Here is a 27,460-nt window from a genome sequence, read left to right on the forward strand (position 1 = left end):
GTTCTCAAGCTGGGTATGAGAGGAACCGAATCTCGAGGTGTGTGGGTCCGGGTTACTGGAGTGCACTCCAGGTGGGAGAGACTCTCACACAACACAAATTGGTCGAAACAAATTATTTTTGATCACAATTTGTTGCTTCCATTATACCCAAGTTTGCTATGCAATGTTTCCCTTGGCCTGTTGCAACTAGTAACATAACCCATACTCGGGTTCAGAGCCACAGGTATGAAGAAGGAATGTTTTCATGCAAGGCAATATTAGCAAATGGAATACTTTATCATAATGGGTTACTGAAGTGAAATCAGTCACAGCATCTAGGCTGGAGTTAAACTCTTCAAAAAGTAAAATATTAAAGAAGGAACACGATATACTGCAATTTTGATATTTTTATGGCTTCACAGCTGGTGAATAAAGGAAAGGATTTGCATTTATATAGCGCCTTTCATGACCCTAGAATGTCCCAAATCACTTTTTAGCCAACAAAAGTATCTTTGTAGTGGATTCACTGCTGTAATGCAGGAAACAGGCCAGCCAATCTGCGCACAGCAAGCTCCCACAAACAGCAGTGAGAAAATGACCAGATAATTTTTTTTTTAGTGATTTTGGGTAAGGGATCAATAGTGACAAGGGGAGAACTCCCCTGCACTTCTTTGAATTGTGCTACCTCCTTCAGTACTCACTGGGAGTGTTAGCCTTGTCACGACCAGGTGTGAAAGAGGTCTTGGGTTCCCTCTCGGCCTTCACCTGGTCTTACTGTAACAGGGTTTAATTTTAAACACATTGTGTTTTTAGCTCCCCCTTGGTGAATCCTTGTTCACTGCTTTCCAATTATAAGGCAAAGAAACCAGCACAACAGGATTTCTTAGGTTTAAAGAAGAAACGTTGAAATTTATTAAACTTCAACTTAAACTCTAATTTGGTTGACGTCTATGGATACACAACGTGCCCATGCTAGCATGTAAATGCAATACACACATGCAAATAGAGACAGAAAAGAGCAGAAGAAAAATAAAGTGAAAAAGTTTGAGGCAATATCTGAAGAATTTTTGTTATGGTTCTTCGAGCTCACTGTAGAGTCCTTGATTGTAGGTAGATCTTGCTTTTCATTGGGGCTCAGTATTCTTCTTAAACCTTGTTCACTGTTGGAGACTTTTCTTTCTTGAGGTTCATGTGTCTTCAGTGTACTCAGAGGCTTATGAGAAAGAGATGGGAGCAGACAGGAGAGATCTTCTCAGTCCAGGACACTCTCTCTTCAAACTGAATTTCAGAAATTCAGAAAACCCCAGGTTGCCAAGCAGGTTAATCATGTTACTAACTGGTCTGACCACGTCTTGGATTGTATCACCTTAAGCAGTCTCTGGAATTTTCCTCTAACACACAGTACCTGGTGATAAAGGTCCATTGTGGGTTGAATGTGTCAGGGAATGGTCCTTTGTCTTTCCAATCACTGTTGTTAACATGCAAGTGTCTTTTCCAGCCACAGCTGATCTGTTTAACAAGTCCTTTCTTCATTTCGTTAACAGTTTAAAATCAATGTTCATGACAAAATTAATGCGCCTCATTCTTGGCAGGTGGGGGCTTAGCATGACAGCCTGGATTTTGTGCTCAAGTCTTGGAATGGAAGTTGAACCCACAGATTGTGACTCAGAGGTGAGACAGCTATCAACTCAGCCAAGGCAGATACCAAAATTACTCCTGAGTTGTGGTCACTATAGGATGCACCACATCCAATTTGCCCACAGCAAGATCCTAAAAATAGATTTGGGCCAACCTATTTTTAATGGTATTGCTCAAAGAATAAATATTGGCCAGGACACTGGGAGAACTTGCAGATCTTTTTTGTGATGTGGAATTTTTACATCTACTTGTGAAGGCAGATGGGGTCCCACTGGAAATACGGTACCTCCAACAGTGCAGCGCTCCCTCACTAGATTATACACTCATGTCTCTGGACTGGGGCTTGAGTCCATGACCTTCATAACAGAATCACTAATGGAGCCAAGTTGGCATTTAAAGGGTAGAGAGAGAGAGAGCATGGAAATGAATTCCAAGCAGACAGCTCCAATGGGGAGCTAGTAAAGGTTGATAGGACAAAGGGCCTCCTTGTGCTGGGATATTTTTATGGTTCTATAGTTAACTACAAATGGTGAGCCAAGTTGGAAAAAATAATCAAGGAATATTGTAAGTTGGCAGGAGAGAGAATTGGCACCACTGATGCAGAGCCTAGTATAAGAACATTTTACTTGATTTTTACAAAGGAGTATTCACACCCTGACTGGTCTCTGATTGTGTCGATGGGAGAAGGAACCAAAGGTGAAATGATTGATGGCATCTAAAACTAACCACACTGTGCCAAGCAACATCAAAGGGAAAGCAAACTTCCCTCCTCCCCACCTCTATTCCAGACATCATGTGTGAACAGGAACTCCCCCAACAATCAGCCAAAAGGCTCAGAAAGGCAACCATTCCAGAAACTTCCCTTAGTGCAGTGGCACCTTTAAGAAGCATCATTTGCTTTAAGAATTCAATGAAGGAAAACCCCAGCACATTAGAATTTCCCTTTCCATTTAATCCTTAGAAGGAAGGCACCTCCATCTATACTTACACAACAAAAACAAGAAATGCTGGATTCACTCAGCAGGTCTGGCAGCATCTGTGGAAAGAGAAGCAGAGTTAACGTTTCGGGTCAGTGACCCTTCTTCGGAACCGAAGAAGGGTCACTGACCCGAAACGTTAACTCTGCTTCTCTTTCCACAGATGCTGCCAGACCTGCTGAGTGAATCCAGCATTTCTTGTTTTTGTTTCAGATTTCCAGCATCCGCAGTATTTTGCTTTTATCCATCTATACTTACTTGGAATTGCTCTTTGGAACTAGACTCTCCCTGACCTGCTTCACTTTGAATACTCAGAAGACGCACAATTCTGTGACCCAAATTAGATCCCTTCAGACCAGCACCTTAATGCACAATATGCGTTTGGCTGAAGATGACCCATCAGCCCTTTCCATTTGATATCCTTTTGGCCCCACTCCATCTTACCATCTGCCGTCCCTCTAACTACCGTAACAATTGGTGGTGGCTCCTCTTCAAGGTTATTTATGTTGGTTAAGGGTATTAAGGCATGCAGACCCAGGGCAGGTAGGTGAAGTTTCAGACAGTGATCGGCCAGGATCTACTGGAATGTTGGAAGAGGCCTGAAGGGCTGAATGGCCTTCTCCTGTTCCTCTAGGCGAGGCAGGCCACTGCCATTGTTCTCAGAACGGATAACACTAGGTTTAATCCCGCACAGCCACCTGCCCTCACTCACCCAACCATCCTTCACTGCCGCTCGCTACAGCCTCTCCTCAGCAGGAACTGCTTGGCCTCTGAGTCCCTCAACCACCTGGATTGATGCCCGTCTCATCCAGATGGAGCAGTGGAGGATCGCAGTGCCGTGGGTGTCTCCAACACAATGCGCTCCTGTTTTAAATGCCAGCTTCGTGCCGTAGAAATTTACGGGAATTTAAAGAAAAAGGAGGAAAAGTGACTGGCATCAACAGATAGGCATCTCAAGCAAAATGTCACACCTCTCCGAAAAGTGAAGGTACTCTCCAAACCAAGCAACAGGTGTCTGCTCTAAAGCACTAGCTCCAGCAACTGCTGTACAGACTTTGGGAAGTTCAGCACAGTAAGGGTTAATTATCAATGTGCCTATTCAACACAGTGAGTACAGGGATGCAGCAAAGATAAATGTCAATCAGCAAAACAGAACAGAGATGTACAGCAGAGAAAGGCAACAGGATGTTTTCAATGTACAATATGCAAAGTAACTTTAAAACCATCTCAAGTTATTTCATTTCTGTTGTTTGGTAACAGTTAAAAAAAAAATCACATTTTAAACTGATTTTTATTGGAAAACTATATTAGCTCTTTTTCTTTTTTAAAAAGAAAGTCAGTGACTCCATTCATTTGAAACAAAACTCCCCATAGTCTCGGCAGAACCACACAAAGCTCTGGAGAGCGGCTGCAGTTTTACTCACCACTTGCAGGCTGAGTAAAGCTCGATACTGAAGTCTGTCCCATTTTCTTCCTGCTTCAACAGGAACCCTTTTATCCTCTTTCGCATGAAGACAGCAAATCGTCAGAACTGTCCCAGACACTCAAAGCCACAGTTCCTCCACCCGTCAAGACACCCCGAGTTCATTTCACTTTCTTTTCCGCAGACAGGGTTTTGATGCACTGCCTCTCTCACACACACACAGAGATACTGATTGAAAACTTTCCCAGTTCCAGTCTCTCTCTCGCTCTCGAACACACACCCAGCCCTTTTGCTTCAGCCTCCAGCCCCGTCTGTTCCTGCTCAACTAGAATGCTTGTCATTCCTTTATGCAGATTAGCTCGGAGAGGTCAGAGGGCACGGGGAGGGAGTCCCAAGCTGGTACAGTGTTATTGGAAAGCAGATTCCCTTCTGTGGATTCCTCGTGCTCCAGAGGGGAAATAAACTTGAAGTGGTGGAGGGGGTGGGGCAGGGGCTGGAGGGAGGTAGAAGAATTGTTCTTAAAAGGAGATTCTACACCTCCACAATTAAGATTAATTCTAAAAATGCAGATTTTCATTAAAGGAAACATTTCAAATCTAGGAGCTGCTGTCTTCTTTTGGACTGGGTGTTATTAGGGGGAAGGAGGGAAGAAGGAATACATTCAGCACAGGGTAACTGAACATTGTCAGCAAGCTTGAGGGCCAAGTGCAAAGGGAACAGTAGGTTTCATTTGACAAGAAAATCCCACAATCATTAAAAACAAATGTCTATTCCACTTCTTTTCAAAGCATTTAGGAAAAAAATGCCTATTTTCACTGTTCAGTTTTCTTAATCACCCTGTGGGATTCACTGAGCCCAGATTATCTGCCATTCCTGCCCCGAGACAGAGGCCTGGGATCAGCTCCCGCACCTGAATCTGGCCCACGAAACACCTGATACTGTCCTTGAACTTCATCATCATCGAGCCAGTAGTTGAGGAAGATTGGGAAAGAGGAGAAATTGGGATTGGGAAAGAGGAGAAATTGGGATTGGGAAAGAGGAGGAGCTGGGATTGGGAAAGAGGAGGAGTTGGGGCTGCACGTTTGGTGTTAATGAGGAGGTTAGGCGATTGGGTTGGGAAGAGGAAAGCAGTGAGTAGCGATTGGGGAGGGCAGAAGCCAGGATAAGTTGGGGGGTGGGGGCGGGTGTGGTGCTGTATGTTGTGGGGGGAGGGGCTTCCCATGGCAGCCTGTGTACTTTGCATGTGAGGTAGGGAGGAGCACTCCTCATTGGCTGCAGCCTAGCAGGCAAGCCTGATTTTCCTGACTGTAGCTGGTCCAGGCTGCCTCAGGGAAACCCAATATTGCACAGGGGGCCTCAACCAGGCATTAGGCCCATTATTCAATTATGCCGAAACGGCCAGACACCTTTTTCAGGCCCTGGACATGATTGTTTTGCTGACAAATATAATGAGCAAGGCAATTGCAGCTCCTGATACATGTGTGCTTCCTGCTCACCATATTGGATTCTTAGGAGCCCGTTCAGTGCCTGAATATCGCCTTCTACACAGCAGAATTTCTCGACCAGGATGACAGGATGTGCAAAGCAGCTGCCCAATAATGATTTCCCTCTCCCACTACTCTGTGGGCCTGACCTCCACCTGCCATTGAATAGCAGCCATGTCGAGTAGGGTTTCCAACTCTGGCTCCTGGAGGTTTGATCATTTGACACACTGACCACATGACATCAGAGCCTGTGGTATTTGATCATGTGACAGCTACAAAGGTTACTGCATTTACCTCAAAGCTTGTGTATTTCTGCTCGTGCTTTTGTGACAGCAGCTGTTGTCCAAGAAACAGGAGGTCTCCTGGGAACAGTAGAGGGGAAATTGAGAGTGAGGATGAGGGGACCCCCAATTTTCAGAGGCCCCTCCCCATCATTTCACAGACCCCCTCGATTGCCGAGACTCTCCAATTCCTGATTCTCTGCAGGTGATATCTCTAACAGCAGCTGGTGATGGCACGGAGCGGGGGGGGAGGGGGGGAAGGGCACACTGCAACAGGAAATTTAAAGCACTGATCTCCCAGGCTGTGGGAGACAGTGCTCAGCGGGAGGGGACCCCCGATTCCAGGAAATGCTCAGTCAAACCCAACGTGCTGGGACCCTAAAGTCGAAGGTCCCCTCCCCTTCATTCATATATTCATTAAATGCATCAGTTTACACAAGGATGGAACTAGGTTAGATGTTAGACAGTCCTAGAGATGAGTGGACCATTGGAACTAATTGTTGGCCTGTACAGTGAGTGCTAACTTACTACACATGTTCAAAAGAGAGTTGGATGGGCTCCTGATTGGGGCAGTGACCACATCAAACAGGAACCTCATGGTCAATGTGATCTCCAAGGCCTTGACATCCTTCCTAAACTGTGATGTTCAGAATTGGACCCAATACTCCAGCTGAGGCCAAACCAGTGGTTTATAAACGTTTTAGCACAATGTCTTTGCCTCTATTAATGAGCCCAGGACCCATATATATATATATTTTAAAAATCAGTAATATCGACTTTTTGGAGAGAAAGTTTTTCTGGGTTATGGGGAAAGAGCAGGGGAGTGCGACTAATTAGATAGCTCTTTCAAAGAGCCAGCACAGGCACGATGGGCTGAATGGCCTCCTCCTGTGCTGTATCATTCTATGACTTGTCCTGAAACTTTCAAATATTTGCGTTTGTGAACTCAGAAGACTCTTTATCCCTCCACCCACTTTAAAATTGTACCATTTGGTTAATATTGCCTCTCCCTGTTCTCCCTTCCAAAATACATCACTTCTCACTTCTCTGCATAAAATTTCATCTGCCACGTACAAGCTCATCTTCAAGCCAATCCACAGTGAAATAGCACTAGAGATTTCCAGTCCAAGACAGCGACAGACAGCTGACTATGAGGAGTGTAGGCAGTGACAGACTCTGAGTTGAACACAACAGAAATCACTAAAGCCAGTAAACATATTTAATTAATCCAGATTAAGATGGTAATGGAAAACAATTTGGACAATGGGCCACACATCGCTGGCAGTCATCTGTAATCTTTAAAAAGCAGCTGTTTGGTTTTAAGCGCCTGGAATTAATCCCAGCATCAGAAAAGGGAGGGCTCAAAAACCGCCTGCACAAATCTGTTCCACTTCCCTCATCCTGAAATAAAGGCAGTGAGTATTGATAACACTGTGTTAGTCAGTGAGGTGGAGATAGTGTGGGACGTCCAGCAGAGTTTACAGCAAGCAGAGAGGGGGCTAAATTGGATAGCCCTCAAATTCTGGCCCAGGGATTGCAATGCACGGTTAGCTTGTGTCTGATTGAAGTGATGCAGGCAAGATGCAAACATCTCACTGCCTGCTTGTTTGAGTGATTATGGCACACAGCCCAGCGCTGTTGAGTGGCTACACGCCTCAGCAGGGGCCCCATGTTCATGCAAGGCTAGTGCCACTTAAAGCCAGCCTGTACTTCTTAAAGCCAGACTGCACCTCATACAGGCAAGGTGCATTGTGGCTACATTGGGGCTTGATGTGCAACATTGGGAAACCTTCAGGAAGCACCCAAAATGGTGAAATGGGAAGAGAACGTGTTCCCAGGTTTTCAGATACCACACTGGAGTCACCAGTGCCCAGGGTGGACTGGAGGAGAGAGGCTCTCTTTCATCAGGCTGCCAAGAAGCCCTCTAGACAAGTGATGAGAAGGCAGGGGGAGCAGGTGTTCAATGCACCGACTACCTGGATGTAGTGCTGCAAAAAGTTTAATGACCTTACAGGAGAGGTCAAGGTCAGTCATTGCATGTTTACATACCATTTCCTACCAACTGCACCACTAGCCTCACACACTGTTCCATTCACCACACCTATCATTCATCTACCAACAGTCAATGTCAACCACGACTCAACCACACGTTCATAAGGGGGGCAGAAAGTTGAGACCACAACCAGATCAGCTATGATCTTATTGAATGGTGGAGCAGGCTCAAAGGGTTGAATGGCCTATTCCTGCCCCGAGGTCCTATGTTTCTAAGTTCCTATATGCTTCATCTCTCCCTCACGCACTTTACACTGCTGGAAACTGCACACTCACATCTCACAGCTTGCACACACTGCCTACTATTCAACTGTGGCAGGCACATCACTCAAACACATGGCACCATACACAATGACACACTTCTGTCTCTCTTGCAGGACAAGGAGCAATTTCTTCTCTCAGAGGGTCGTGGATCTTTGGAACTCCCTCCTCCAGAGCGCTGTGGAGGCTGGGTCATTGAATATATTCAAGACTGAGGTAGACAGAATCTCAAACAATGGAGGAGTCAAAGGTTACGGGGACAGGCAGAAAAGTGGAGTTGAGATCAAGTTCAGATCAGCCATGATCTTATTGTAGAGACCGTATAGCCTGGTCCTGCTCCTATTTCTGCTGTTCTTCTAACAAGGTGATCCATAATCGGCTGCAGCAGCTACCTCTGCATTCACCGTCAAATTAGGGATGGCAGACGGGTTCTGGAGGCGGGAACGCAGGACGTGATGTCCACTCCAATAGAATCTGACAACCCCTGGAGAGCAGTGGGAGTGCTGCTGAGGGCCGGACTGATAGAGTGGCAGGGGAGGCTCTGCAGCCACTATTGAAAAGTAAAATGCTAATGGCTGTTGGAGACATCCATCTCCACGATTTCAATATTCAATGGAAAGGCTGAAATATGGGCAGACAGCAGCCTTACCATTTGCTAGCAGTGAGCTCTTCAACAACCTCAAAGGTAACAAGGCTCCAACATCCTGCTGTGCAGCCACCTCCTCTCAGCTGCAGGGGAGTGGATACAACAGGCATCCTGTGTGCCATTCGCAAAATTTCAAGTCTGTCCAAAAATAGGGGCTAATTGCCCTTAAGACATCATGGAGCTGAGCCCACACATATCAATCTAAATTTCCACCCCCTGCCCCACCCCTCCAATGGGCTGGGAAAATCCAGACCACAATCTGGCTAGTACTGGAAGACCCCCCCAGACTGATGCAGGCAGCAGAAGCTTTGCTTCAGCACTTGATGACATTCCATGTTTCAGCACGTCTTTCATTATCTGAGTGCCGGCCATGTGCAGTTGGGTGAGGGAGGAAAGTCATCAGCCAGGCACACAGCAGAGAGCCCTTGTCATCGAGTAGCCACCCTCTGGTTCAATGTGATGGCAGGAAGATTGCTCAGACAGTGGAGTGGCACAGGATGAAAGCATCATGACTATTACCAGCATAGTGAGCATTCACCAGCATGATGTGCTGCTGTGGTCTGACACCAAGTGCATGTTGAGGGAGTGGTACCCCATATGGTTTCGGTACATCTCACCATTGAGATGTAGCACCCCCAAAGACAGGTATATGCAATTGATGGCTCCCTGTGCCACAGGGAAACCCACACGATCCTGGCAAAGAACGTGCCTGCTTCTCTCTGTTTAAAGAGAAGACAACAAAGTCCTGTCTCCAGGCGTACAGCTCTTCTGTGATCTTCTGCATGCAGCGGTGAATGGTGAACTGCAAGATGTTTATTATGTTGCCTGACCCAGCCTGGAAGGATCAGCCACTGGCAGCACCGTCCTCACCCTGTTGTGAAGCTGTAGGTCCAATTTCAACAGTTCTGTCACCACCATCTTGGTGAAGTGCAGTCAATCAACACACTGCTCCTGGCTTAGGTACAGGTAGAAGTGGTGCTGTTCCAAGGCGGATAAGGCCTCCTGCTGAGAGCCCTCCTCTTCCCTCTGTGAGCAACTTGCCTTCTTTGCTACCTCTACTCCATCTCCCTCTGATGCTGCAGCCCAAGGAGAACTGCAACTACAGCCCTCTTACAGGGAGCAAGTGGTGTATTCAGAGGTCTTTCAGAAGCGCACAATACCAGCCCAAAATCCAGCATCACTCCTTTCTGATTTTAACAACTTCTCTGACAACGCAGTACTTCCAAAACTCTGCAGCAGCAAGTAGATGGTCAAAAGCGCCTCAATTGCATGTTGGATGGTGATGCCTTTAAATGGGTGGTTGGGGGAGTCCCTCATGCTGCTGAACCCTTAAGAAAGGGTGTTAATAGGAGCAGCAAGGTCCAAAATGGCAGGACAGGTGCCAAATCAGTGTTCAACACTGAGTGACATCACGATCTTCTCACGCACTCATGGGATACCCACGTTATCACCCTTCACAACATGGCAATCAGCGCAGGTCATGCCAGAAGTGAGCGGGAGCAGTCCCCTTGCCATCTTTTACCTCAGCTAGCTCCCATAGTGCTGGCACAGAGCTGGGTTTTGTGGCCAGAGTCTATTTACACAGAGTCGTTATGAAGGACAGCAAACAGAATTCACGCTTTAAACTACAGCAATGTCTCCCAGTAAAAGCTGGGTTATTTCTCCAGCACAATGCAGTGAGTGGAGGTGAGTTACACAATCCCAGCAGTGTGAGATTGATGGGGGAATTACCCACTCAATTCTGCCTGACTTGAAACTTTAATATACGCAGCCCAAAGAAGATGAAAGTATTACGTTTGTCAAGGAGAATTGCCCTGAGGAATGAAACACCTTGTAATGAGCATTCCCAGCACAGGTGCAGCATTATAGATACAGAGTAAAGCACCCTCTACATTATGTCACGACCAGGTGAGAAAGGGTTCTAGGGTTCCCTCTCAGCTTTCACCTGGTCTTACCGTAACAGGGTTTAATTTTTAAAAAACACCATGTTTTTAGATCCCCCTTGGTGAATCCTTGCTCACTGCTTTCCAATTATAAGGTAAAGAAACCAGCACAAACAGTTTTTCTTAGGTTTAAAGAAGAAAAGGTGAAAGTTATTAAACTTAAACAAACTCTAATTCGGTTAACGCCTACGGATACACAATGCACCCACGCTAGCATGAACACGCATATGCAGATAGAGATAGAACAGAGCAGAAGAAATAAAGTGGAAAGGTTTGAGGCAATCTCTGAAGAGGGTTTTTGTTACGGATCTTCAAGCTCACTGTAAAGTCCTTGATTGGAGGTAAGATTTGCTTTTCGTTGGGGCCCAGTATTCTTCTTAAACCTTGTTCGCTGTAAAACACTTTTCTCTGTTGGGGTTCCATGTATCTTCAGTGGAGAAAGAGATGGGAGCAGACAGGAGAGGTCTTTTCAGTTCAGGAGCAAACAGATACTCTCTAAGTTCAAACTCTCTGTGGCTAGTTCAAAAAACCCTGGAACAGCCAGTTAGTCATGTGATCAGCTGGTCCAACCAGTCCTGGCCCCTGTAGATTGCATCACCCCAGCAGGCCCTGTAATGCACTTCCCCACCCCCTCACTGTCCGGTGATCAACATCCATTGTGGGTTGAATGTGTCAGGGAGTGGTCCCTTGTCTACATAAGCACCATCTGTTAATATGCAAATGTATTTCCAGCCACGGCTTCAGAAAGTCATTTCCTCACTCCAGCAACAGTACAAAATCAATTTTCATATGACAAAACCAATGTTTTTTTTTTCATTCATGGATGTGGTCGTTGCTGGCAAGGCCAGCATTTATTGCCCATCCCTAATTTATTCAATTAGAGATACAGCACTGAAACAGGCCCTTTGGCCCACCGAGTCTGTGCTGATCATCAACCACCCATTTATACTAATCCTGCATTAATCCCATATTCCTACCACTTCCCTCAATTCCCCTACCGATACTAGGGGCAATTTATAATGGCCAATTTACCTATCAACCTGCATGTCTTTGGCTGTGGGAGGAAACCGGAGCACCCAGCAAAAACCCATGCAGTCACAGGGAGAACATGCAAACTCTGCACAGGCAGTACCCAGAATTGAACCTGGGTCACTGGAGCTGTGAGGCTGCAGTGCTAACCACTGCGCCACTGTGCCACCCTTGAGAAGGTGGTGGTGAGCTGCCTTCTTGAATTGCTGCAGTCCATGTGGGGTAGGTACACCCACAGTGCTGTTAGGAAGGGAGTTCCAGGATTTTGACCCAGCGAAAGTGAAGGAACGGCGATATAGTTCCAAGTCAGGTGGCTTGGAGGGGAACTTGGCGGTGATGGTGTTCCCATGCATCTGCTGTCCTTGGCCTTCTAGTTGGTAGAGGTCGTGGGTTTGGAAGGTGCTGTCTAAGGAGCCTTGGTGCATTGCTGCAGTGCATCTTGTAGATGGTACACACTGCTGCCACTGTGCGTCGGTGGTGGAGGGAGTGAATGTTTGTAGATGGGGTTCCAATCAAGCGGGCTGCTTTGTCCTGGATGGTGTCGAGCTTCTTGAATGTTGTTGGAGCTGCACCCATCCAGGCAAGTGGAGAGTATTTCATCACACTCCTGACTTGTGCCTTGTAGATGATGGACAGGTTTTGGGGAGTCAGGAGGTGAGTTACTCGCCTCAGGATTCCTAGCCTCTGACCTGCTGTTGTAGCCACAGTATTTATATGGCTACTCCAGTTCAGTTTCTGGTCAATGGTAACCCTAGGATGTTGATAGTGGGGGATTCAGTGATTGTAATGCCATTGAATGGCAAGGGGAGATGGTTAGATTCTCTCTTGTTGGAGATGGTCATTGCCTGGCACTTGTGTGGCACGAATGTTACTTGCCACTTATCAGCCCAAGCTTCAGTATCTGAGGAGTCACGAATGGTGCTGAATGTGCAATCATCAGCCAACATCCCCACTTCTGACCTTATGATTGAAGGAAGGTCATTGATGAAGCAGCTGAAGATGGTTGGGCCTAGGACACTACTCTGATGAACTCATGCAGTGATGTCCTGAGCTCAGATGATTGACCTCCAATAACCACAACCATCTTCCTTTGTGCTAGGTATGACTCCAACCAGCGGAGAGTTTTCCCCCGATTCCCATTGACTTCAGTTTTGCTAGGGCTCCTTGATGCCATACTCGGTCAAATGCTGCCTTGATGTTAAAGGCAGTCACTCTCACCTCACCTCTTGAGTTCAGCTCTTTTGTCCATGTTTGAACCAAGGCTGTAATGCGGTCAGGAGCTGAGTGGCCCTGGCGGAACCCAAACTGAGCGTCACTGAGCAGGTTATTGCTAAGCAAGTGCTGCTTGATAGCACTATCGATGACACCTTCCATCACTTTACTGATGATTGAGAGTAGACTGATGGGGTGATAATTGGCTGGGTAGGACTTGTCTTACTTTTTGTCTACAGGACATACCTGGGCAACTTTTCACATTGCAGGGTAGATGCCAGTGTTGTGTAGCTGTACTGGAACAGCTTGGCTAGGGGCACAGCAAGTTCTGGAGCACAGGTCTTCAGTACTATTGCCGGAGTATTGTCAGGGCCCATAGCTTTTGCAGTATCCAGTGCCTTCAGTTGTTTCTTGATATCACGTGGTGTGAATCGAATTGGCTGAAGTCTGGCATCTGTGATGCTGGGGACTTCAGGAGGAGGCCGAGATGGATCATCAACTCAGCACTTCTGGCTGAAGATTGTTGCAAATGCTTCAGCCTTATCTTTCGCACTGATGTGCTGTGCTCCCCCATCGAGAAGGGGGATATTTGTGGAGCCACCTCCTCCAGTTAGTTGTTTAATTGTCCACCACCATTGATGACAGGACTGCAGAGCTTAGATCTGTACAGAACCTTAGTTAGGCCACACTTAGAATATTGCGTGCAATTCTGGTCGCCACACTACCAGAAGGACGTGGAGGCTTTGGAGAGGGTACAGAGGAGGTTTACCAGGATGTTGCCTGGTCTGGAGGGCATTAGCTATGAGGAGAGGTTGGATAAACTCGGATTGTTTTCACTGGAACGACGGAGGTGGAAGGGCGATATGATAGAGGTTTACAAAGTTATGAGCGACATGGACAGAGTGGATAGTCAGAAGCTTTTTCCCAGGGTGGAAGAGTCAGTTACTAGGGGACATAGGTTTAAGGTGCAAGGGGCAAAGATTAGAGGGGATGTGCGAGGCAAGTTCTTTACGCAGAGGGTGGTGAGTGCCTGGAACTTGTTGCCGGGGGAGGTGGTGGAAGCAGGTACCATAGAGACGTTTAAGAGACATCTTGACAAATATATGAATAGGATGGGAATAGAGGGATACGGACCCCGGAAGTGCAGAAGGTTTCAGTTTAGACAGGCATCAAGATCGGCGCAGGCTTGGAGGGCCGAATGGCCTGTTCCTGTGCTGTACTGTTCTTTGTTCTTTTGTTCTTTGATGTGCTTCATTCTTGGCTGGTGGGGGCCTGCATGACAACAAGTACTCAACCCCAGTCTCAAAGGAGCACCCACACTGCCCTGGTGTGATTCTCACCCCCCTCCATAGTTACGACATCAACCTCTCCAATTCAGATTAGGGCTGCATTTTGAGATGTGAACTAACTGGCATGAAAAGTATCCCATGCTGCTAAGAGAAGCAAGGGAGGAAATAGAAGATAATCTGACCATCATTTTCCATTCCTACAGGTGTGTTGCTGGAGTACTGGAGAACTGCTAATGTTGTACTGCTGTTTAAAAAGGGAGGCAGAGATAGCCCGAATAATTACAGGCCAGTCAGCCTAACCTCGGTGGTGGGCAAATTACTGTATAAATTAGCATTTAGAGTGGCATGGTTCAGCGTGGATTTATTAACAGAAGGTCGCGTCTAACTAACCTGATTGAATTTTTCTGAGGAGGTAACAAGGAGGGTCGATGAGGGTAGCACATTTGATGTTGCCTACTTGGATTTTAGCAAGGCTTTTGATAAGGTCCCACATGGTAGTCTGGTCAGAAAATTAAAAGCTCATGGGACCCAAGGGAAAGTAGCAAGCTGGATCCAAAATTGGCTCAGTGACAGAAAGTAACACATAATAGTTGATGAGTGTTTTTGCAACTGGAAGACTGTTTTCAGTTCTGCAGGACTCAGTACTATGTCCCATGCTTTTTGTGGAATTATGTCAATGATTTAGCTTTAAATTCCGAGGGTATGATTAAGAAGTTTGCAAATGATAAGAAAATTGGCTACGTGGTGGATAGTGAGGAAGAAAGCTGTAGTCTGCAGGAAGATATCAATGGACTGGTCAGGTGGGCAGAAAAATGGCAAATAGAATTCAATCTGGAGAAGTGTGAGATGATGTATTTGAGAAGAACCAATAAGACAAAGGAAAACACAATAAATGGTAAGATACTAAGAAGTGTAGAGGAACAGGGGGACCTGGGAGTGCATGTCCACAGACCTGAAGGTGGCTGGACAGGTAGATAAGGTGGCCAAGAAGGCTTTTGTGAAACTTTTCTTTATTAGCGGAGGCATAGAATATAAGAGAAGGGAGGTTTTGCTAAAACTGTACAAAACACTAATTAGGCCACAGCTAGAGTATTGCGTACAGTTCTGGTCACCGCATTACAGGAAGGATGTGATCACACTGGATAAGGGATGTTGCCAGGAATGGAGAATTTTAGCTATGAGGAAAGATTGAATCGACTGAGATTGTTCTTTTTTGGAACAGAGGAGGCTGAAGGGAGATTTATTTGAGGTGTATAAAATTATGAGGGGCTTAGACAGAGTGGATAGGAAAGACCTATTTCCATTAGCAGGTGTTGAGGAGTAATTATTTTCACTCAGAGAGTGAGGGGCATCTGGAACTCACTGTCTGAAAGGGAGGTCAAGGCAGAAACCCTCATAATATTTAAAAAACACTAGGATGTGCACTTGAGATGCAATAATCTACAGGGTTACAGAGCAAGAGCTGGAAAGTGGGATTAGGCTGAATAACTCTTTTCTGGCTGGCACAGACACGATGGGCCGAATGGTCGCCTTCTGTGTCGAAAAGTTTGTATGATTTTAACACCCGCTGCTAACTGGATTGACACAAAAAAGTCATTTCAGGAAAGACACGTAGAACCAGCCGACAGAGGAAGATTACACCCCGCAATTTAGACTGAAATCCTGGAGGTGAAAGTTAAATATCGAACACACGACAACCAGTTCTTAATTTTAACATTACGAAGTCCCACACTGTGCAGGAGCTGGATTAACATCAGTAGAGATACAGTCAGTAACACAGGGCGGTGGGGGGAGAGGGGTTACTGAGTGACAGTGTGAGGGAGCTGGATTAACATCAGTAGAGATACAGTCAGTAACACAGGGAGCTGGGAGGAGAGGGGTTACTGAGTGACAGTGTGAGGGAGCTGGATTAACATCAGTAGAGATACAGTCAGTAACACAGGGAGCTGGGAGGAGAGGGGTTACTGAGTGACAGTGTGAGGGAGCTGGATTAACATCAGTACAGATACAGCCAGTAACACAGGGCGCTGGGGGGAGAGGGGTTACTGAGTGACAGTGTGAGGGAGCTGGATTAACATCAGTAGAGATACAGTCAGTAACACAGGGAGCTGGGAGGAGAGGGGTTACTGAGTGACAGTGTGAGGGAGCTGGATTAACATCAGTAGAGATACAGTCAGTAACACAGGGTGCTGGGGGGAGAGGGGTTACTGAGTGACAGTGTGAGGGAGCTGGATTAACATCAGTAGAGATACAGTCAGTAACACAGGGCGCTGGGGGGAGAGGGATTACTGAGTGACAGCGTGAGGGAGCTGGATTAACATCAGTAGAGATACAGTCAGTAACACAGGGTGCATTTGGCCAGGAAATGATTGCTATTTTGTCAAAACGACTAAGAAAACAGAAATGCCATTCAGTTACAATCAGTCTCTTGCATAAACTCCTGGCATGTGAGGCTGCCATTGATTGGCAAAAGACAATTGAGAATATTTTTGTTTCAGGGATAGGGGAGTGCAAAGAATTATAAAAATATATTTTGAAACAGAAAATCTGGGAGTGTTATGACAGGTGACAATTGGCATGTTTTGCAAACACCATTTTATGGTGTTTAAACACCACTGACACAGAATTAGTGTACAGTAAAAATAAAGAAAAATGTCACAAGCAACATTACATCTGCTTTCTATTTCCTGAGCAACACATTTACATTTTTGAGAGGAATTTCTGCTCAGAGGTGAGCTAGTTCCCATTGTTTCTATAGGTGTCTCACTCTCTCTCTCGACCTTTGTCTAAACCACCCTCTACCAACACTATGTCAGTCAGTGTTTTCCTATCACAGCTCACAGTTGCACCTATTTTGGTTGAGTAGGAAATATCTTAATAACTGATTTACTCAAAAACAGAAGTTATGAAAACAAACAGGCTCACAGAAACCTTTACATGAAACAGGAAGCTAAATTCTGACTGCAGCTTGAAATGAGATTAATGGATTCCTGGGAATGACAGAGGCTCCAAGCTCTGGAATTTGCTCCCTAAACTTTTCCACCTCTCTATCTGTCTCTGCCTTTAAGTCGCTCCTTAAAACCTACCACTTTGACCAAGCTTTTGTTCGTCTGTTCTAATAGGGGCGGCACAGTGGCGCAGTGGTTAGCACAGCTCCAGGGGCCCGGGTTCAATTCTGGGTACTGCCTGTACGGAGTTTGCAAGTTCTCCCTGTGTCTGCGTGGGTTTCCTCCGGGTGCTCCGGTTTCCTCCCACATGCCAAAGACTTGCAGGTTGATAGGTAAATTGGCCATTATAGATTGCCCCTAGTATTGGTAGGTGGTAGGGGAATATAGGGACAGGTGGGGATGTGGTAGGAATATGGGATTAGTGTAGGATTAGTATAAATGGGTGGTTGATGGTCGGCACAGACTCAGTGGGCCAAAGGGCCTGTTTCAGTGCTGTATCTCTAAACTAAACTAAACTAAACAAGGCTCAGTGTCAAATTTTGTTTGATAACACTCCTGTGAAGCACCTTGGGACATTTTACTACATTAAAGGTGCTATATAAATGCAAGTTGTTGCTGCTGTAAGTGAGTTACAGATTGGAATTTAATCAAGGCGTGCGAGTGGTTGATATATAGAATAATAGATATCCGGGAGTGAGTTATGAGGATGTTAGAAAAGATTAAATGATTTCTGACCCTTTTTCCACACATGATCCAGTAATCAGCAGAGAACTGGAATTAACAGAGGTGAGGAATGGGACAGTGTCTTTCATCACAGCAATGGATGTGGGCCAGCTATGTGGGTATGAGTAGAGGGAGGAAGAGCATTGAGTGCATTGAGTGTTGCTATGGGTACCCGCATGGGTCCTAGTTATGCCTGTCTTTTTGTGGGATATGTCGAGCATTCTTTGTTCCAGTCCGACTCAGGCCCCCTCCCCCAACTCTTTTTCCGGTACATTGATGACTGTATCGGTGCCGTTACCTGCTCCCGCCCCGAACTGGAAAACTTTATCAACTTTGCTTCCAATTTCCACCCTTCTCTCACCTTTACATGGTCCATCTCTGACACTTCCCTTCCCTTCCTCGACTTCTCTGTCTCCATCTCTGGGGATAGGTTGTCTACTAATATCCATTATAAGCCCACTGACTCCCACAGCTACCTCGACTACACTTCTTCACACCCTACCTCCTGTAAAGACTCCATTCCATTCTCTCAGTTTCTCCGTCTCCGACGCATCTGCTCTGATGATGCTACCTTCCATGACGGTGCTTCTGATATGGCCTTTTTCCTCAACCGAGGATTCCCCCCCACTGTTGTTGACAGGGCCCTCAACCGTGTCTGGTCCATTTCCCGCACCTCGACCCTCACCCATTCTCCTCCCTCCCAGAACCGTGACAGGGTTCCCCTTGTCCTCACTTTCCACCCCATCAGCCTCCATATCCAAAGGATCATCCTCTGCCATTCCCACCACCTCCAGCGTGATGCCACTACCAAACACATCTTCCCCTCCCTTCCCCTGTCAGCATTCCGAAGGGATCGTTCCCTCCGCGACACCCTGGACCACTCCTCCATTACCCCCACCACCTCGTCTCCATCCCATGGCACCTTCCCCTGCAATCGCAGGAGGTGTAGTACCTGCCCATTTACCTCCTCTCTCCTCACTATCACAGGCCCCAAACACTCCTTTCAGGTGAAGCAGCGATTTACTTGTCCTTCTTTCAATGTAGTATACTGTATTCACTGCTCGCAATGTGGTCTCCTCTCCATTGGGGAGACCAAATGCAGACTGGGTGACCGCTTTGCGGAACACCTCCGCTCAGTCCGCAAACAGGACCCTGAGCTTCCGGTTGCTTGCCATTTCAACACTCCCCCCTGCTCTCATGCTCACATCTCTGTCCTGGGATTGCTGCAGTGTTCCAGTGAACATCAATGCAAGCTCGAGGAACAGCATCTCATTTTCCGATTAGGCACACTACAGCCTACCGGACTGAACATTGAGTTCATTAATTCCAGAGCATGACAGACCCCCATTTTACTTTTATTTTTAGTTATTTTTTCTTTTTTCTTTTTTTGCATTTTTTACAATTTTTTTTTCTTTTGTTTATTTCATTTCATCGTAGTTTGTTCAGTTTGCTTACCCACTGTTTTTTTTCATGTTTGTACTTGCTGCTATTCAATCTTCAGTCCGTTAACACCCTATTTCTATTAATGCTTTGTCTTTCAACACACTATTAACATATTGTTTGCCTTTGCTCCATGACCTTTTGGTCAGCTATGTGGCCTTGTCCAATCTACACCTTCTCCTTTGTTATCTCTAGCCCCACCCCAGGTTCACTTGCTTATAACCTTTGACATTTCTAATATTTGTCAGTTCCGAAGAAGGGTCACTGACCCGAAACGTTAACTCTGCTTCTCTTTCCACAGATGCTGCCAGACCTGCTGAGTGGTTCCAGCATTTTTTGTTTTTATTTCAGATTTTCAGCATCCGCAGTATTTTGCTTTTATATTATTGAGTGCTCATGTTGTGGAAACAGAAATTATTTGCGTGTGGAGCACTACAAGCATTGCACTGAAATAAATATGCATACCGCTTTTAAAAAGTCAATAACTACACTTAGGTAATTAGCATAAAAACCACATGGGACACTGCATGCTTTCAAAGAGGTCAATAAACGATTGGGCCCTCCAGAGAGCTAGGATTTCCCATTATGAAAGAGAATAAAACACCTAGCACTCAAATCCTAACTCACTGCTTACTCATCACATCAATGCAGCCCTGAACTATGATTACAAAGTCTTTTTAGCAGCATTACCATCTGAATAATTGATCACAACACCACTGTAATGACCAGAGGTGTGACGCACTCTACAGACAGAACACACTTACTCTCACATTCCTAGGGTAATCTTTCCGCCAATCGAACTGAAGGAACATTTTTCCAATTTTGGATATCTGGTGCCAGCATCTGAGAACTCAAGGTCAAGTTAAATCAGGGGTTACACGCAGAGAAAAGCTCCCTCTATGCAGTCCCATCAATGACTTCCAGGGCAGGTACAGCACGGGATATGTGGATGCTAAGGTTGCTCAGGCTGACTACTGGGAGAGCCTGTAACCAAAGCCTGCTAGGTCAGTTGGGTGGGGGTTTGTGTGGGGGGGGGGAGCAGGAACAGATGTTGGGAGAGCCGGAGAGGGGAACAGGATACGGCGGAATGGAAGCAGAGCATGAGGGAGTGGGGATTTGATTGAGAGCAGTGGCAAAAGGGTAAACAGACACAGCTGGAGAAGCAGTACTCACAAGGGTCCTACTCGCTATATTAGGTTGGAAATAGGCTGAGTGTGCAATCGAGAAGCTGGAGTGATCCTCCAGGCCCAACGAAAATATTCCATGGTATTACTGAGGTGGGACAGCCCACCCAACACAATCACAATCCCCACCCTCACCCCAACTTACCGTCCACTGGCCACAGCAGCCTGATATTCATAAGGCTCAATCTGGCGAGCTGGATCAGGGTGCCTCCTGCAGCCTGATATCAATGAGGGCAGATGTCAAAATTACTCTTGCATCAGTCCTTCAAACTCAACATAAATCCCATGCAGATGGGATGCATTTAGTTTTGAGTTTTCCCAGGAGTTGGAAAAATTATTTCAACTGATTGGCAAGAATAGCTTCCAGCAGAGGTCGACAGATTGTTTTAAAATGGCCATTAAGTTGATTAATATCAGCCATTCATTTATAATTCAGGGTTTCATCACTTGAGTCTACCATCAAAAGTGCAGTCCTTTAGATTCGACATTACACTGAAACCATGTCTGTCTGCTCCAGTGCTTCAGGAGGATACAGTACGAGAAGAACAAGAAGGCACAATGGGCTGGATTTTCCCACATGGTTCACAATTCCAACATCAGCCGTAATTCCAGGTTGGTAACTTGGAAGTTGCTATGGTGGAATGCGGTCACGATCTTCCCGGAGGCAGACAATTAAGAAGCAGCCTCTGGCATCCCCGTCCAGTCAAGGACAGCGAGTGGACCAGGGAAGCAGGAAGCCCAAAAGGAGAGGGCAAAGTGACGTCAGGCTGGTAGCCCCACCGGGAGAGGTGGGTGCTGCTGAGGGAGGCAGGAGATGACGAGGACACCTCAAAATGGAGGCACCCTCAGTTGACAGCAGACAGGTCAGCAAATAAAGAGGCACAAAGCAGGTAGGGCCATCGAGAAAGAGGGGAAACCCCTCCACAGAAGCAGGTAGGGCCATCGAGGTAGAGGGGAAACCCCTCACAGAAACAATGACGAACGGGGTTGCGGCCTTTCGTCCCCATGATCCCATCATTGGGACTTGTAGCCTCTGGCTCCAATGGCCACCCAGGCTGGTGCCAGGAGGTCACCTCGACGGAGCTGGCAGGCTTTGTGCTCTCTGGAGGGGGGCCATTCTGATGGCAGGAAAACACTGGCGCAGTCACAGAATGACCCCTGAGTGGGGTTTTAATTGCCCTAAAAAAGACAGAAAATGATGGAAATACTCAGCAGGTCAGGTAGCATCTGCAGAGAGAGAAACAGAGTCAGTGTTTTGAGTCAATGACCTTTCATCAAAACTAATTAGCTGCCTGCCACCCTGTTCCCAGTCTGCCCTTTGGAAAGTTTCCCGGAGGCAGGAATGCGTCGAGGAACCGTCCCAATGCAGCTCCCCCCATTTCCCCAACCCCCCTCCCCACCTCCAATCCCTCTCCATGAGGTTGGGAAAGTTCAGCCCAATGTCTCTCCATCTGTGTCAAACAGTTTTTCCTTTCAATCATTCCTCATTCTCCCCTTCCAAATTTCTGATCACTCCTCAATCCCTCACATATCTCCCTTCACCCTAACTTCTGATCTCACATACCAGGATAAGGCTCCAGCAAGGTACAAACTGCCAGTGATTATTATTACATTTGGACACAAAAGGAAGTTTGCAGAATTCATAGGATCCAGCATTCAGGAAAGTTTGAGCAGGCTGGGGCTCTTTTCTCGAGAAAATTGAAGAACTGAAGACTTGATAGAGGTCTTTAAAATTCTGAAGAGAATTGAGAAGGTGAATGTGGAAAAAATTGAGTGAATCCAGAAGAAGGAAACATGAACATAAGATAGTCACTAACAGAAGACAAAGAGTTTCGGAGGAATTTCTTTCCACAGTGGTGAGAATGTGGAGCTCGCTGCCACTTGCAGTGGTTGAAACAGAGATACATTAATGCATTTAACCAGAGGCTCAATGGCTCCATGGGGGAGAAAGGAATAGAGGGTTATAGGGTAGGGGGGAAGAGGTATTTAGAGTGGGAGGAGGCTTGTGTAATGTACAAACATCGACACAGACCTGATATGTAAGAACATAAGAAATAGGAGCAACAGTGGACCATACGGCCCCTTGAGCCTGCTCTGCCATTCAATTTCATGACCAAACATCAACTTTATTTTCTCACCCAATCCCCATATCCCTTAGTGTCCAAAACTTCTAAATATACTCAATGACTGAGTATCCACAGCCCTCTGGGGTAGACATTTCCAAAGATTCACAACCCTCTGTGTGAAGAAATTTCTTCTCCTCTCAGCCCCAAATAGCCAACCACTTTTCCTGAGACTATGATCCCTAGTTTTAGACTTTCCATCCAGGGGAAACAACCTCTCAATGTCTACCCTGTCAAGCCCTCTAAGAATTTTATACATTTCAATGAGATCACCTCTCATTCTTCTAAACTCATAGAGTATAGGCCCATTCTACACAATCTCTCCTCTTACAACAGCTCTCATCCCAGGAATTAATCTTGTGCTCCTTCATTTCACCCTTTCTAAGGCAAATATATACTTTCTTACGTAAGAAGACCAAAACTGTAGACAGTCCTCCAGAGGTGATCCTACATAACTGCAGCAAGCCCCATATAATATCCCTATATAATTGCAGTAAGAATTCCTTATTCTTATCCTCCAACTCCTTCCCAATAAAGGCTAAAATACCATTTGCCTTCCTAATTGCTTGCAGTACCTGCTGTTATGACCAGGTGAGAGAGGGGGTCTAAGGGTTCCCTCTCAGCCTTTGCCTGGTTTAACCGCAACAGGGTTTAATTTTAAAAACACCATGTTTTAGCTCCCCCCTCAGTGAATCCTTGTTCACTGCTTTCCAATTGTAAGGCAAAGAAATCAAATCAGACAGGTTTTCTTAGATTTAAACAAGAAAGGTGGAAGTTTATTAATCTTACACTCTAATTCGGTTAACAACCACGAATACGTGACACAACCACGCTAGCGTGTATATGCAATAAACACAAATGCAGATAGAGACAGAAAGTAGAAAGAATAAAGGGGAAAAGTTTGAGGCATTAGCTGGGTTGTAATTACAGTCTTTTGAGTTCAATGTTGAGTCTTTCGTTGCCGGTAAGTCTTGCTGTTCGTTAGGGCCCAGTGAACGCTTCAACTTGTTTCGAGGTAGGAGTCTTTTCTCTCTTGAGGTTTAAGCGACTTCATTGGGTCTGGAGGTTTGTGAGAAAGTGAGAGAGAGCCAGCCAGGAGAGAGGCTGTCTTGGTCCAGGTTCAGTTACCATCTGCCGTCTGTCTTCAGACAATCCTGTGAGCTCAATTCAAAACTCCAAGTTGGCCAGCAGGTTAATCATGTAACTAACTATTTAAACGAACTCCAGCATTTGTGGATTTCAAAGCTCTCGGTGGGGGAGAGGGGGGGTGTAGTGCTGTCTCCCACCCCGACAAGATGTGTATCACCATTGCCCAGCCCAATCTCTGTTAATTGAATCAGTGAGCAATTCTTTTGTCTCTCCAAACACTGTCCCTTAGTATGCAAATGTCCTCCAGCCTAATGTCTGGTGATCTCTTTAAACAAGACATCTCTTCACTCCAGCAACAGTTTAAAAATTAATGTTCATATGATGAAATTAATATGCCTTATTCGTGGCAGGTGTGGGGTCTTCATGACACTGCACATTAACTTCCTGTGTTTCATGTACAAGAACACACAAATCCCTCTGCATAACAACATTTACTAGTCTCTCACCTTCTAAAAAATATTCTGCTTTCTTATTCTTCCTACCAAAGTAGATAATTTCATATTTCCTCACATTATACTCTTTTTGCCATCTTCCTGCCCAATCACTTAACCTGTGCAGCCTCTTTACGCACTCCTCAGAGCTTACTGTCTCGCCTAGCTATGTATCATTGGTAAACTTGGATCCACTACACTCAGTCCCCTCATCTAAGTCATTGATGCAGATTGTAAATAGCTGAGGCCTGGGCACTGACCCTTGTGCAATCCAACCAGAAAATGACCCGTCTACTGTCTGTTTTCTGTTTGTTAACCAATCCTCAATCCCTGCTAATATATTACTCTCAGTCCCAAGAGTAGTAATCTTGTGTAACAACCCCTTGTGTGGCGCCTTACTGAATGACTTTTGAAAATCCAAATACACTACATCCCCTTATCTATCCTGCTAGTTACATCCTCAAAAAAATTCAACAGATTTGTCAAACATCATTTCTCTTTTCTAAAATTCTACTGACTTTGCTTAATCGTGTTATGATTTTCTAAGTGCCTTGCTACCATGCCCTGAAGAATAAACTCTAGCATGTTCCCTAATACTATTATCAGACTAACAAGCTTACAGTTCCCTGTTTTCTTTCTCCCTCCTTTCTTTGAATGTAGGTTATCAGGTCCAGGGAATTTGTCAACTTTTTGTCCCTTTAATTTCTCCAATGCTTTTTCTTTAATAATATTAATGACTTTAAGTTTCTCACTTTCATTAGGCCCTTGTCTGCCCACTATTTCCAGCAGGTTTTCTGTGTCTTCTACTGATAGAAAATATTTGTTTAATGTCTCTGCCGTTCCTTTGCCCCATTATAATTTCTGCTGTCTCAACCTTGAAGAGACCCACATTTACTTCTGCTAATCTGCTCCGTTTTATATGCTTGTAGAACGTCTTATGATCTGTTCTTAGATTTCTTGATAGTTTACTCTCAAATTCGATTTTCTTCCTCCTTATCAATGTCTTGATCATCCATTGCTGATTTCTGAAACCCTCTCAATCATCGGGTTTCCTGCACCTTTTGGTCACACTGTACAACATTGTAAGCCTCTTCTTTTAATCCAATACTATCCTTAACTTCTCTTATTTAGCTGCCAATGGACCAATTTTCCAGTGGAGATTTTAAATCCTCAAGGGAAGGCATATTTGTTGCGAATTATGAATTCTTTCTTTAAGTGTTCAGCATTGCATACCTATCATCATATCTTTCAATCTAATTTCCTAATCTACCTTAACCAACCCATCATTCATGTTACATAATTGGCTTTGTTTAAATTTAAGACCCTAATTTCAGGCCGAATGCCCGTTTTTGTGCTGTGGATTCTATGTAGCTCTAAATAGATTTCTGTCAACCCAATTAGCACCAATGCAGACAGCAATGCAGAAATTCAAACAAAAGGAAAATACTGTGGATGCTGAAATCTTAAATAAAAACGGAAAATGATCAGCAGGTCCAGCAGTATCTATGGAGGGAGAAACAGTTAATGTTTCAGGTCGATGACCTTTCATCAGATCAGAAATTCAAATACAGACAGTAGCCCAATCCATCCTCAACAATCTACCAACTAACGCTTAGGGGTTAATTAAAATGTTTATTGGAAGTTGAGGATGACAGTTGACGATGGATTTTTGAATGATACCATATTTGTTCTCATGAAATAATGAATGAGTTTGGATTTCCTTTTAAGTGTATTTGAATTTTGATCCTTAAGCAGTGTGCTAGATATCTCACAATTTTATCTCACACACACACAGACACACACGCATACCCACACACGCAGACACACACAGACAGACGCACACAGACAGACAGACACACACACAGACATACACACACAGCCACACACACACTTCAGAGAAGTGGTAGTCAAACTTTTTTGTGTCAAAGACCACCCCCTACAAAAAACGACCAACTCCCAGAATTCACCTACATATTGACCCACTCTGGGTGGTGGGTGGGGTAGTGCCCCTTCCCAATTAATATCTGGCGATGTGCCAGAGGATTGGAGGTCTGCAAATGCTATACCATTGTTTAAAAAGGGTGTGAGCAGCAGGCCAGATAATTATAGGCCGGTCAGTCTGACCTCAGTGGTGGGTAAATTATTAGAATCATTTCGGAGGGACAGAATAAACTGCCACTTAGAAAGGCACCAACTGATCAGGGATAGTCAGCATGGATTTGTTAAGGGAAGGTCATGTCTTACTAACTTAATTGAATTCTTTGAGGAAGTAAGAAGGAGGATTGATGAGGGTAGTGCAGTGGATGTGATCTACATGGATTTTACTAAGGTATTTGATAAGGTCCCGCATGGCAGACTGGTCAGTAAAATGAAAGCCCATGGGATACAGGGGAATGTGGCTGGTTGGATCCAGAATTGGCTCAGTGACAGGAAACAAAGGGGAGTAGTCAATGTATGTTTTTGCAAATGGAAAGCTGTTTCCAGTGGCGTTCCACAGGGCTCAGTGTTGGGTCTTGCTGTTTGTGGTATATATTAATGATTTGGACTTAAAGATGGGAGGCATGATTGGGAAATTTGCTGATGACACAAAATTTGGTCATGTAGTTGATAATGAAGAGGATAGCTGTAGACTCCAGAATGGTATCAATGGTTTGGTTGAGTGGGTGGAAAAGTGGCAAATGGAATTCAATCCAGAGAAATATGAAGTAATGCACTTGGGGGGGCGGGGGGCAAATAAAGCGAGGGAATACACAATAAACGTGAGGATATTGAGAGGCATAGAAGAAGTGAGAGACCTTGGAGTGCACGTCCACATGTCTCTAAAGATGGCAGGACAGGTAGACATAGGAGTAGATTTAGATGTGAATATGGGAGGTATGATCAATAAGTTCACAGATGACACGAAAATTGGTGGTGTTGTAAATAGTGAGGAGGAACGCCTTAGATTACAGGACGCTATAGATGGACAGAGCAGTGGCAAATGGAATTTAATCCTGAGAAGTGTGAGGTGATGCATTTTGGGAGGACTAACAAGGCAAGGGAATATACAATGGAGGGTAGGACCCTAGGAAGTACAGAGGGTCAGAAGGACCTTGGTGTACTTGTCCATAGATCACTGAAGGCAGCAGCACAGGTAATGTGGTTAGGAAGGCATATGGGATACTTGCCTTTATTAGCCAAGGCACAGAATATAAGAGCAGGGAGGTTGTGATGGAGCTGTATAAAACACTAGTTAGGCCATAGCTGGA

General features: G+C 45.4%; 1 protein-coding gene across 3 annotated transcripts in view; it reads right to left on the reverse strand.

Moving 5' to 3' along the window:
* The window catches only part of phactr2 (phosphatase and actin regulator 2), a 193,177-nt gene that overhangs the window by 119,755 nt on the left and 45,962 nt on the right, over positions 1–27,460 (reverse strand). Inside the window, exon 1 of one of the 3 annotated variants that reach the window (XM_068045585.1) lies at positions 4,019–4,367. The exons of the other annotated variants lie outside the window; for them this stretch is intronic. Coding sequence (XP_067901686.1) covers positions 4,019–4,061 — 43 coding nt within the window. The 5' untranslated portion in view covers positions 4,062–4,367. Of the gene's footprint in view, positions 1–4,018; positions 4,368–27,460 lie in introns of those variants that run through there. 3 annotated transcript variants of the gene reach the window in all.

This window comes from Heterodontus francisci, chromosome 13 (assembly GCF_036365525.1).
Source record: "Heterodontus francisci isolate sHetFra1 chromosome 13, sHetFra1.hap1, whole genome shotgun sequence".
Lineage (NCBI taxonomy): Eukaryota > Metazoa > Chordata > Chondrichthyes > Heterodontiformes > Heterodontidae > Heterodontus > Heterodontus francisci.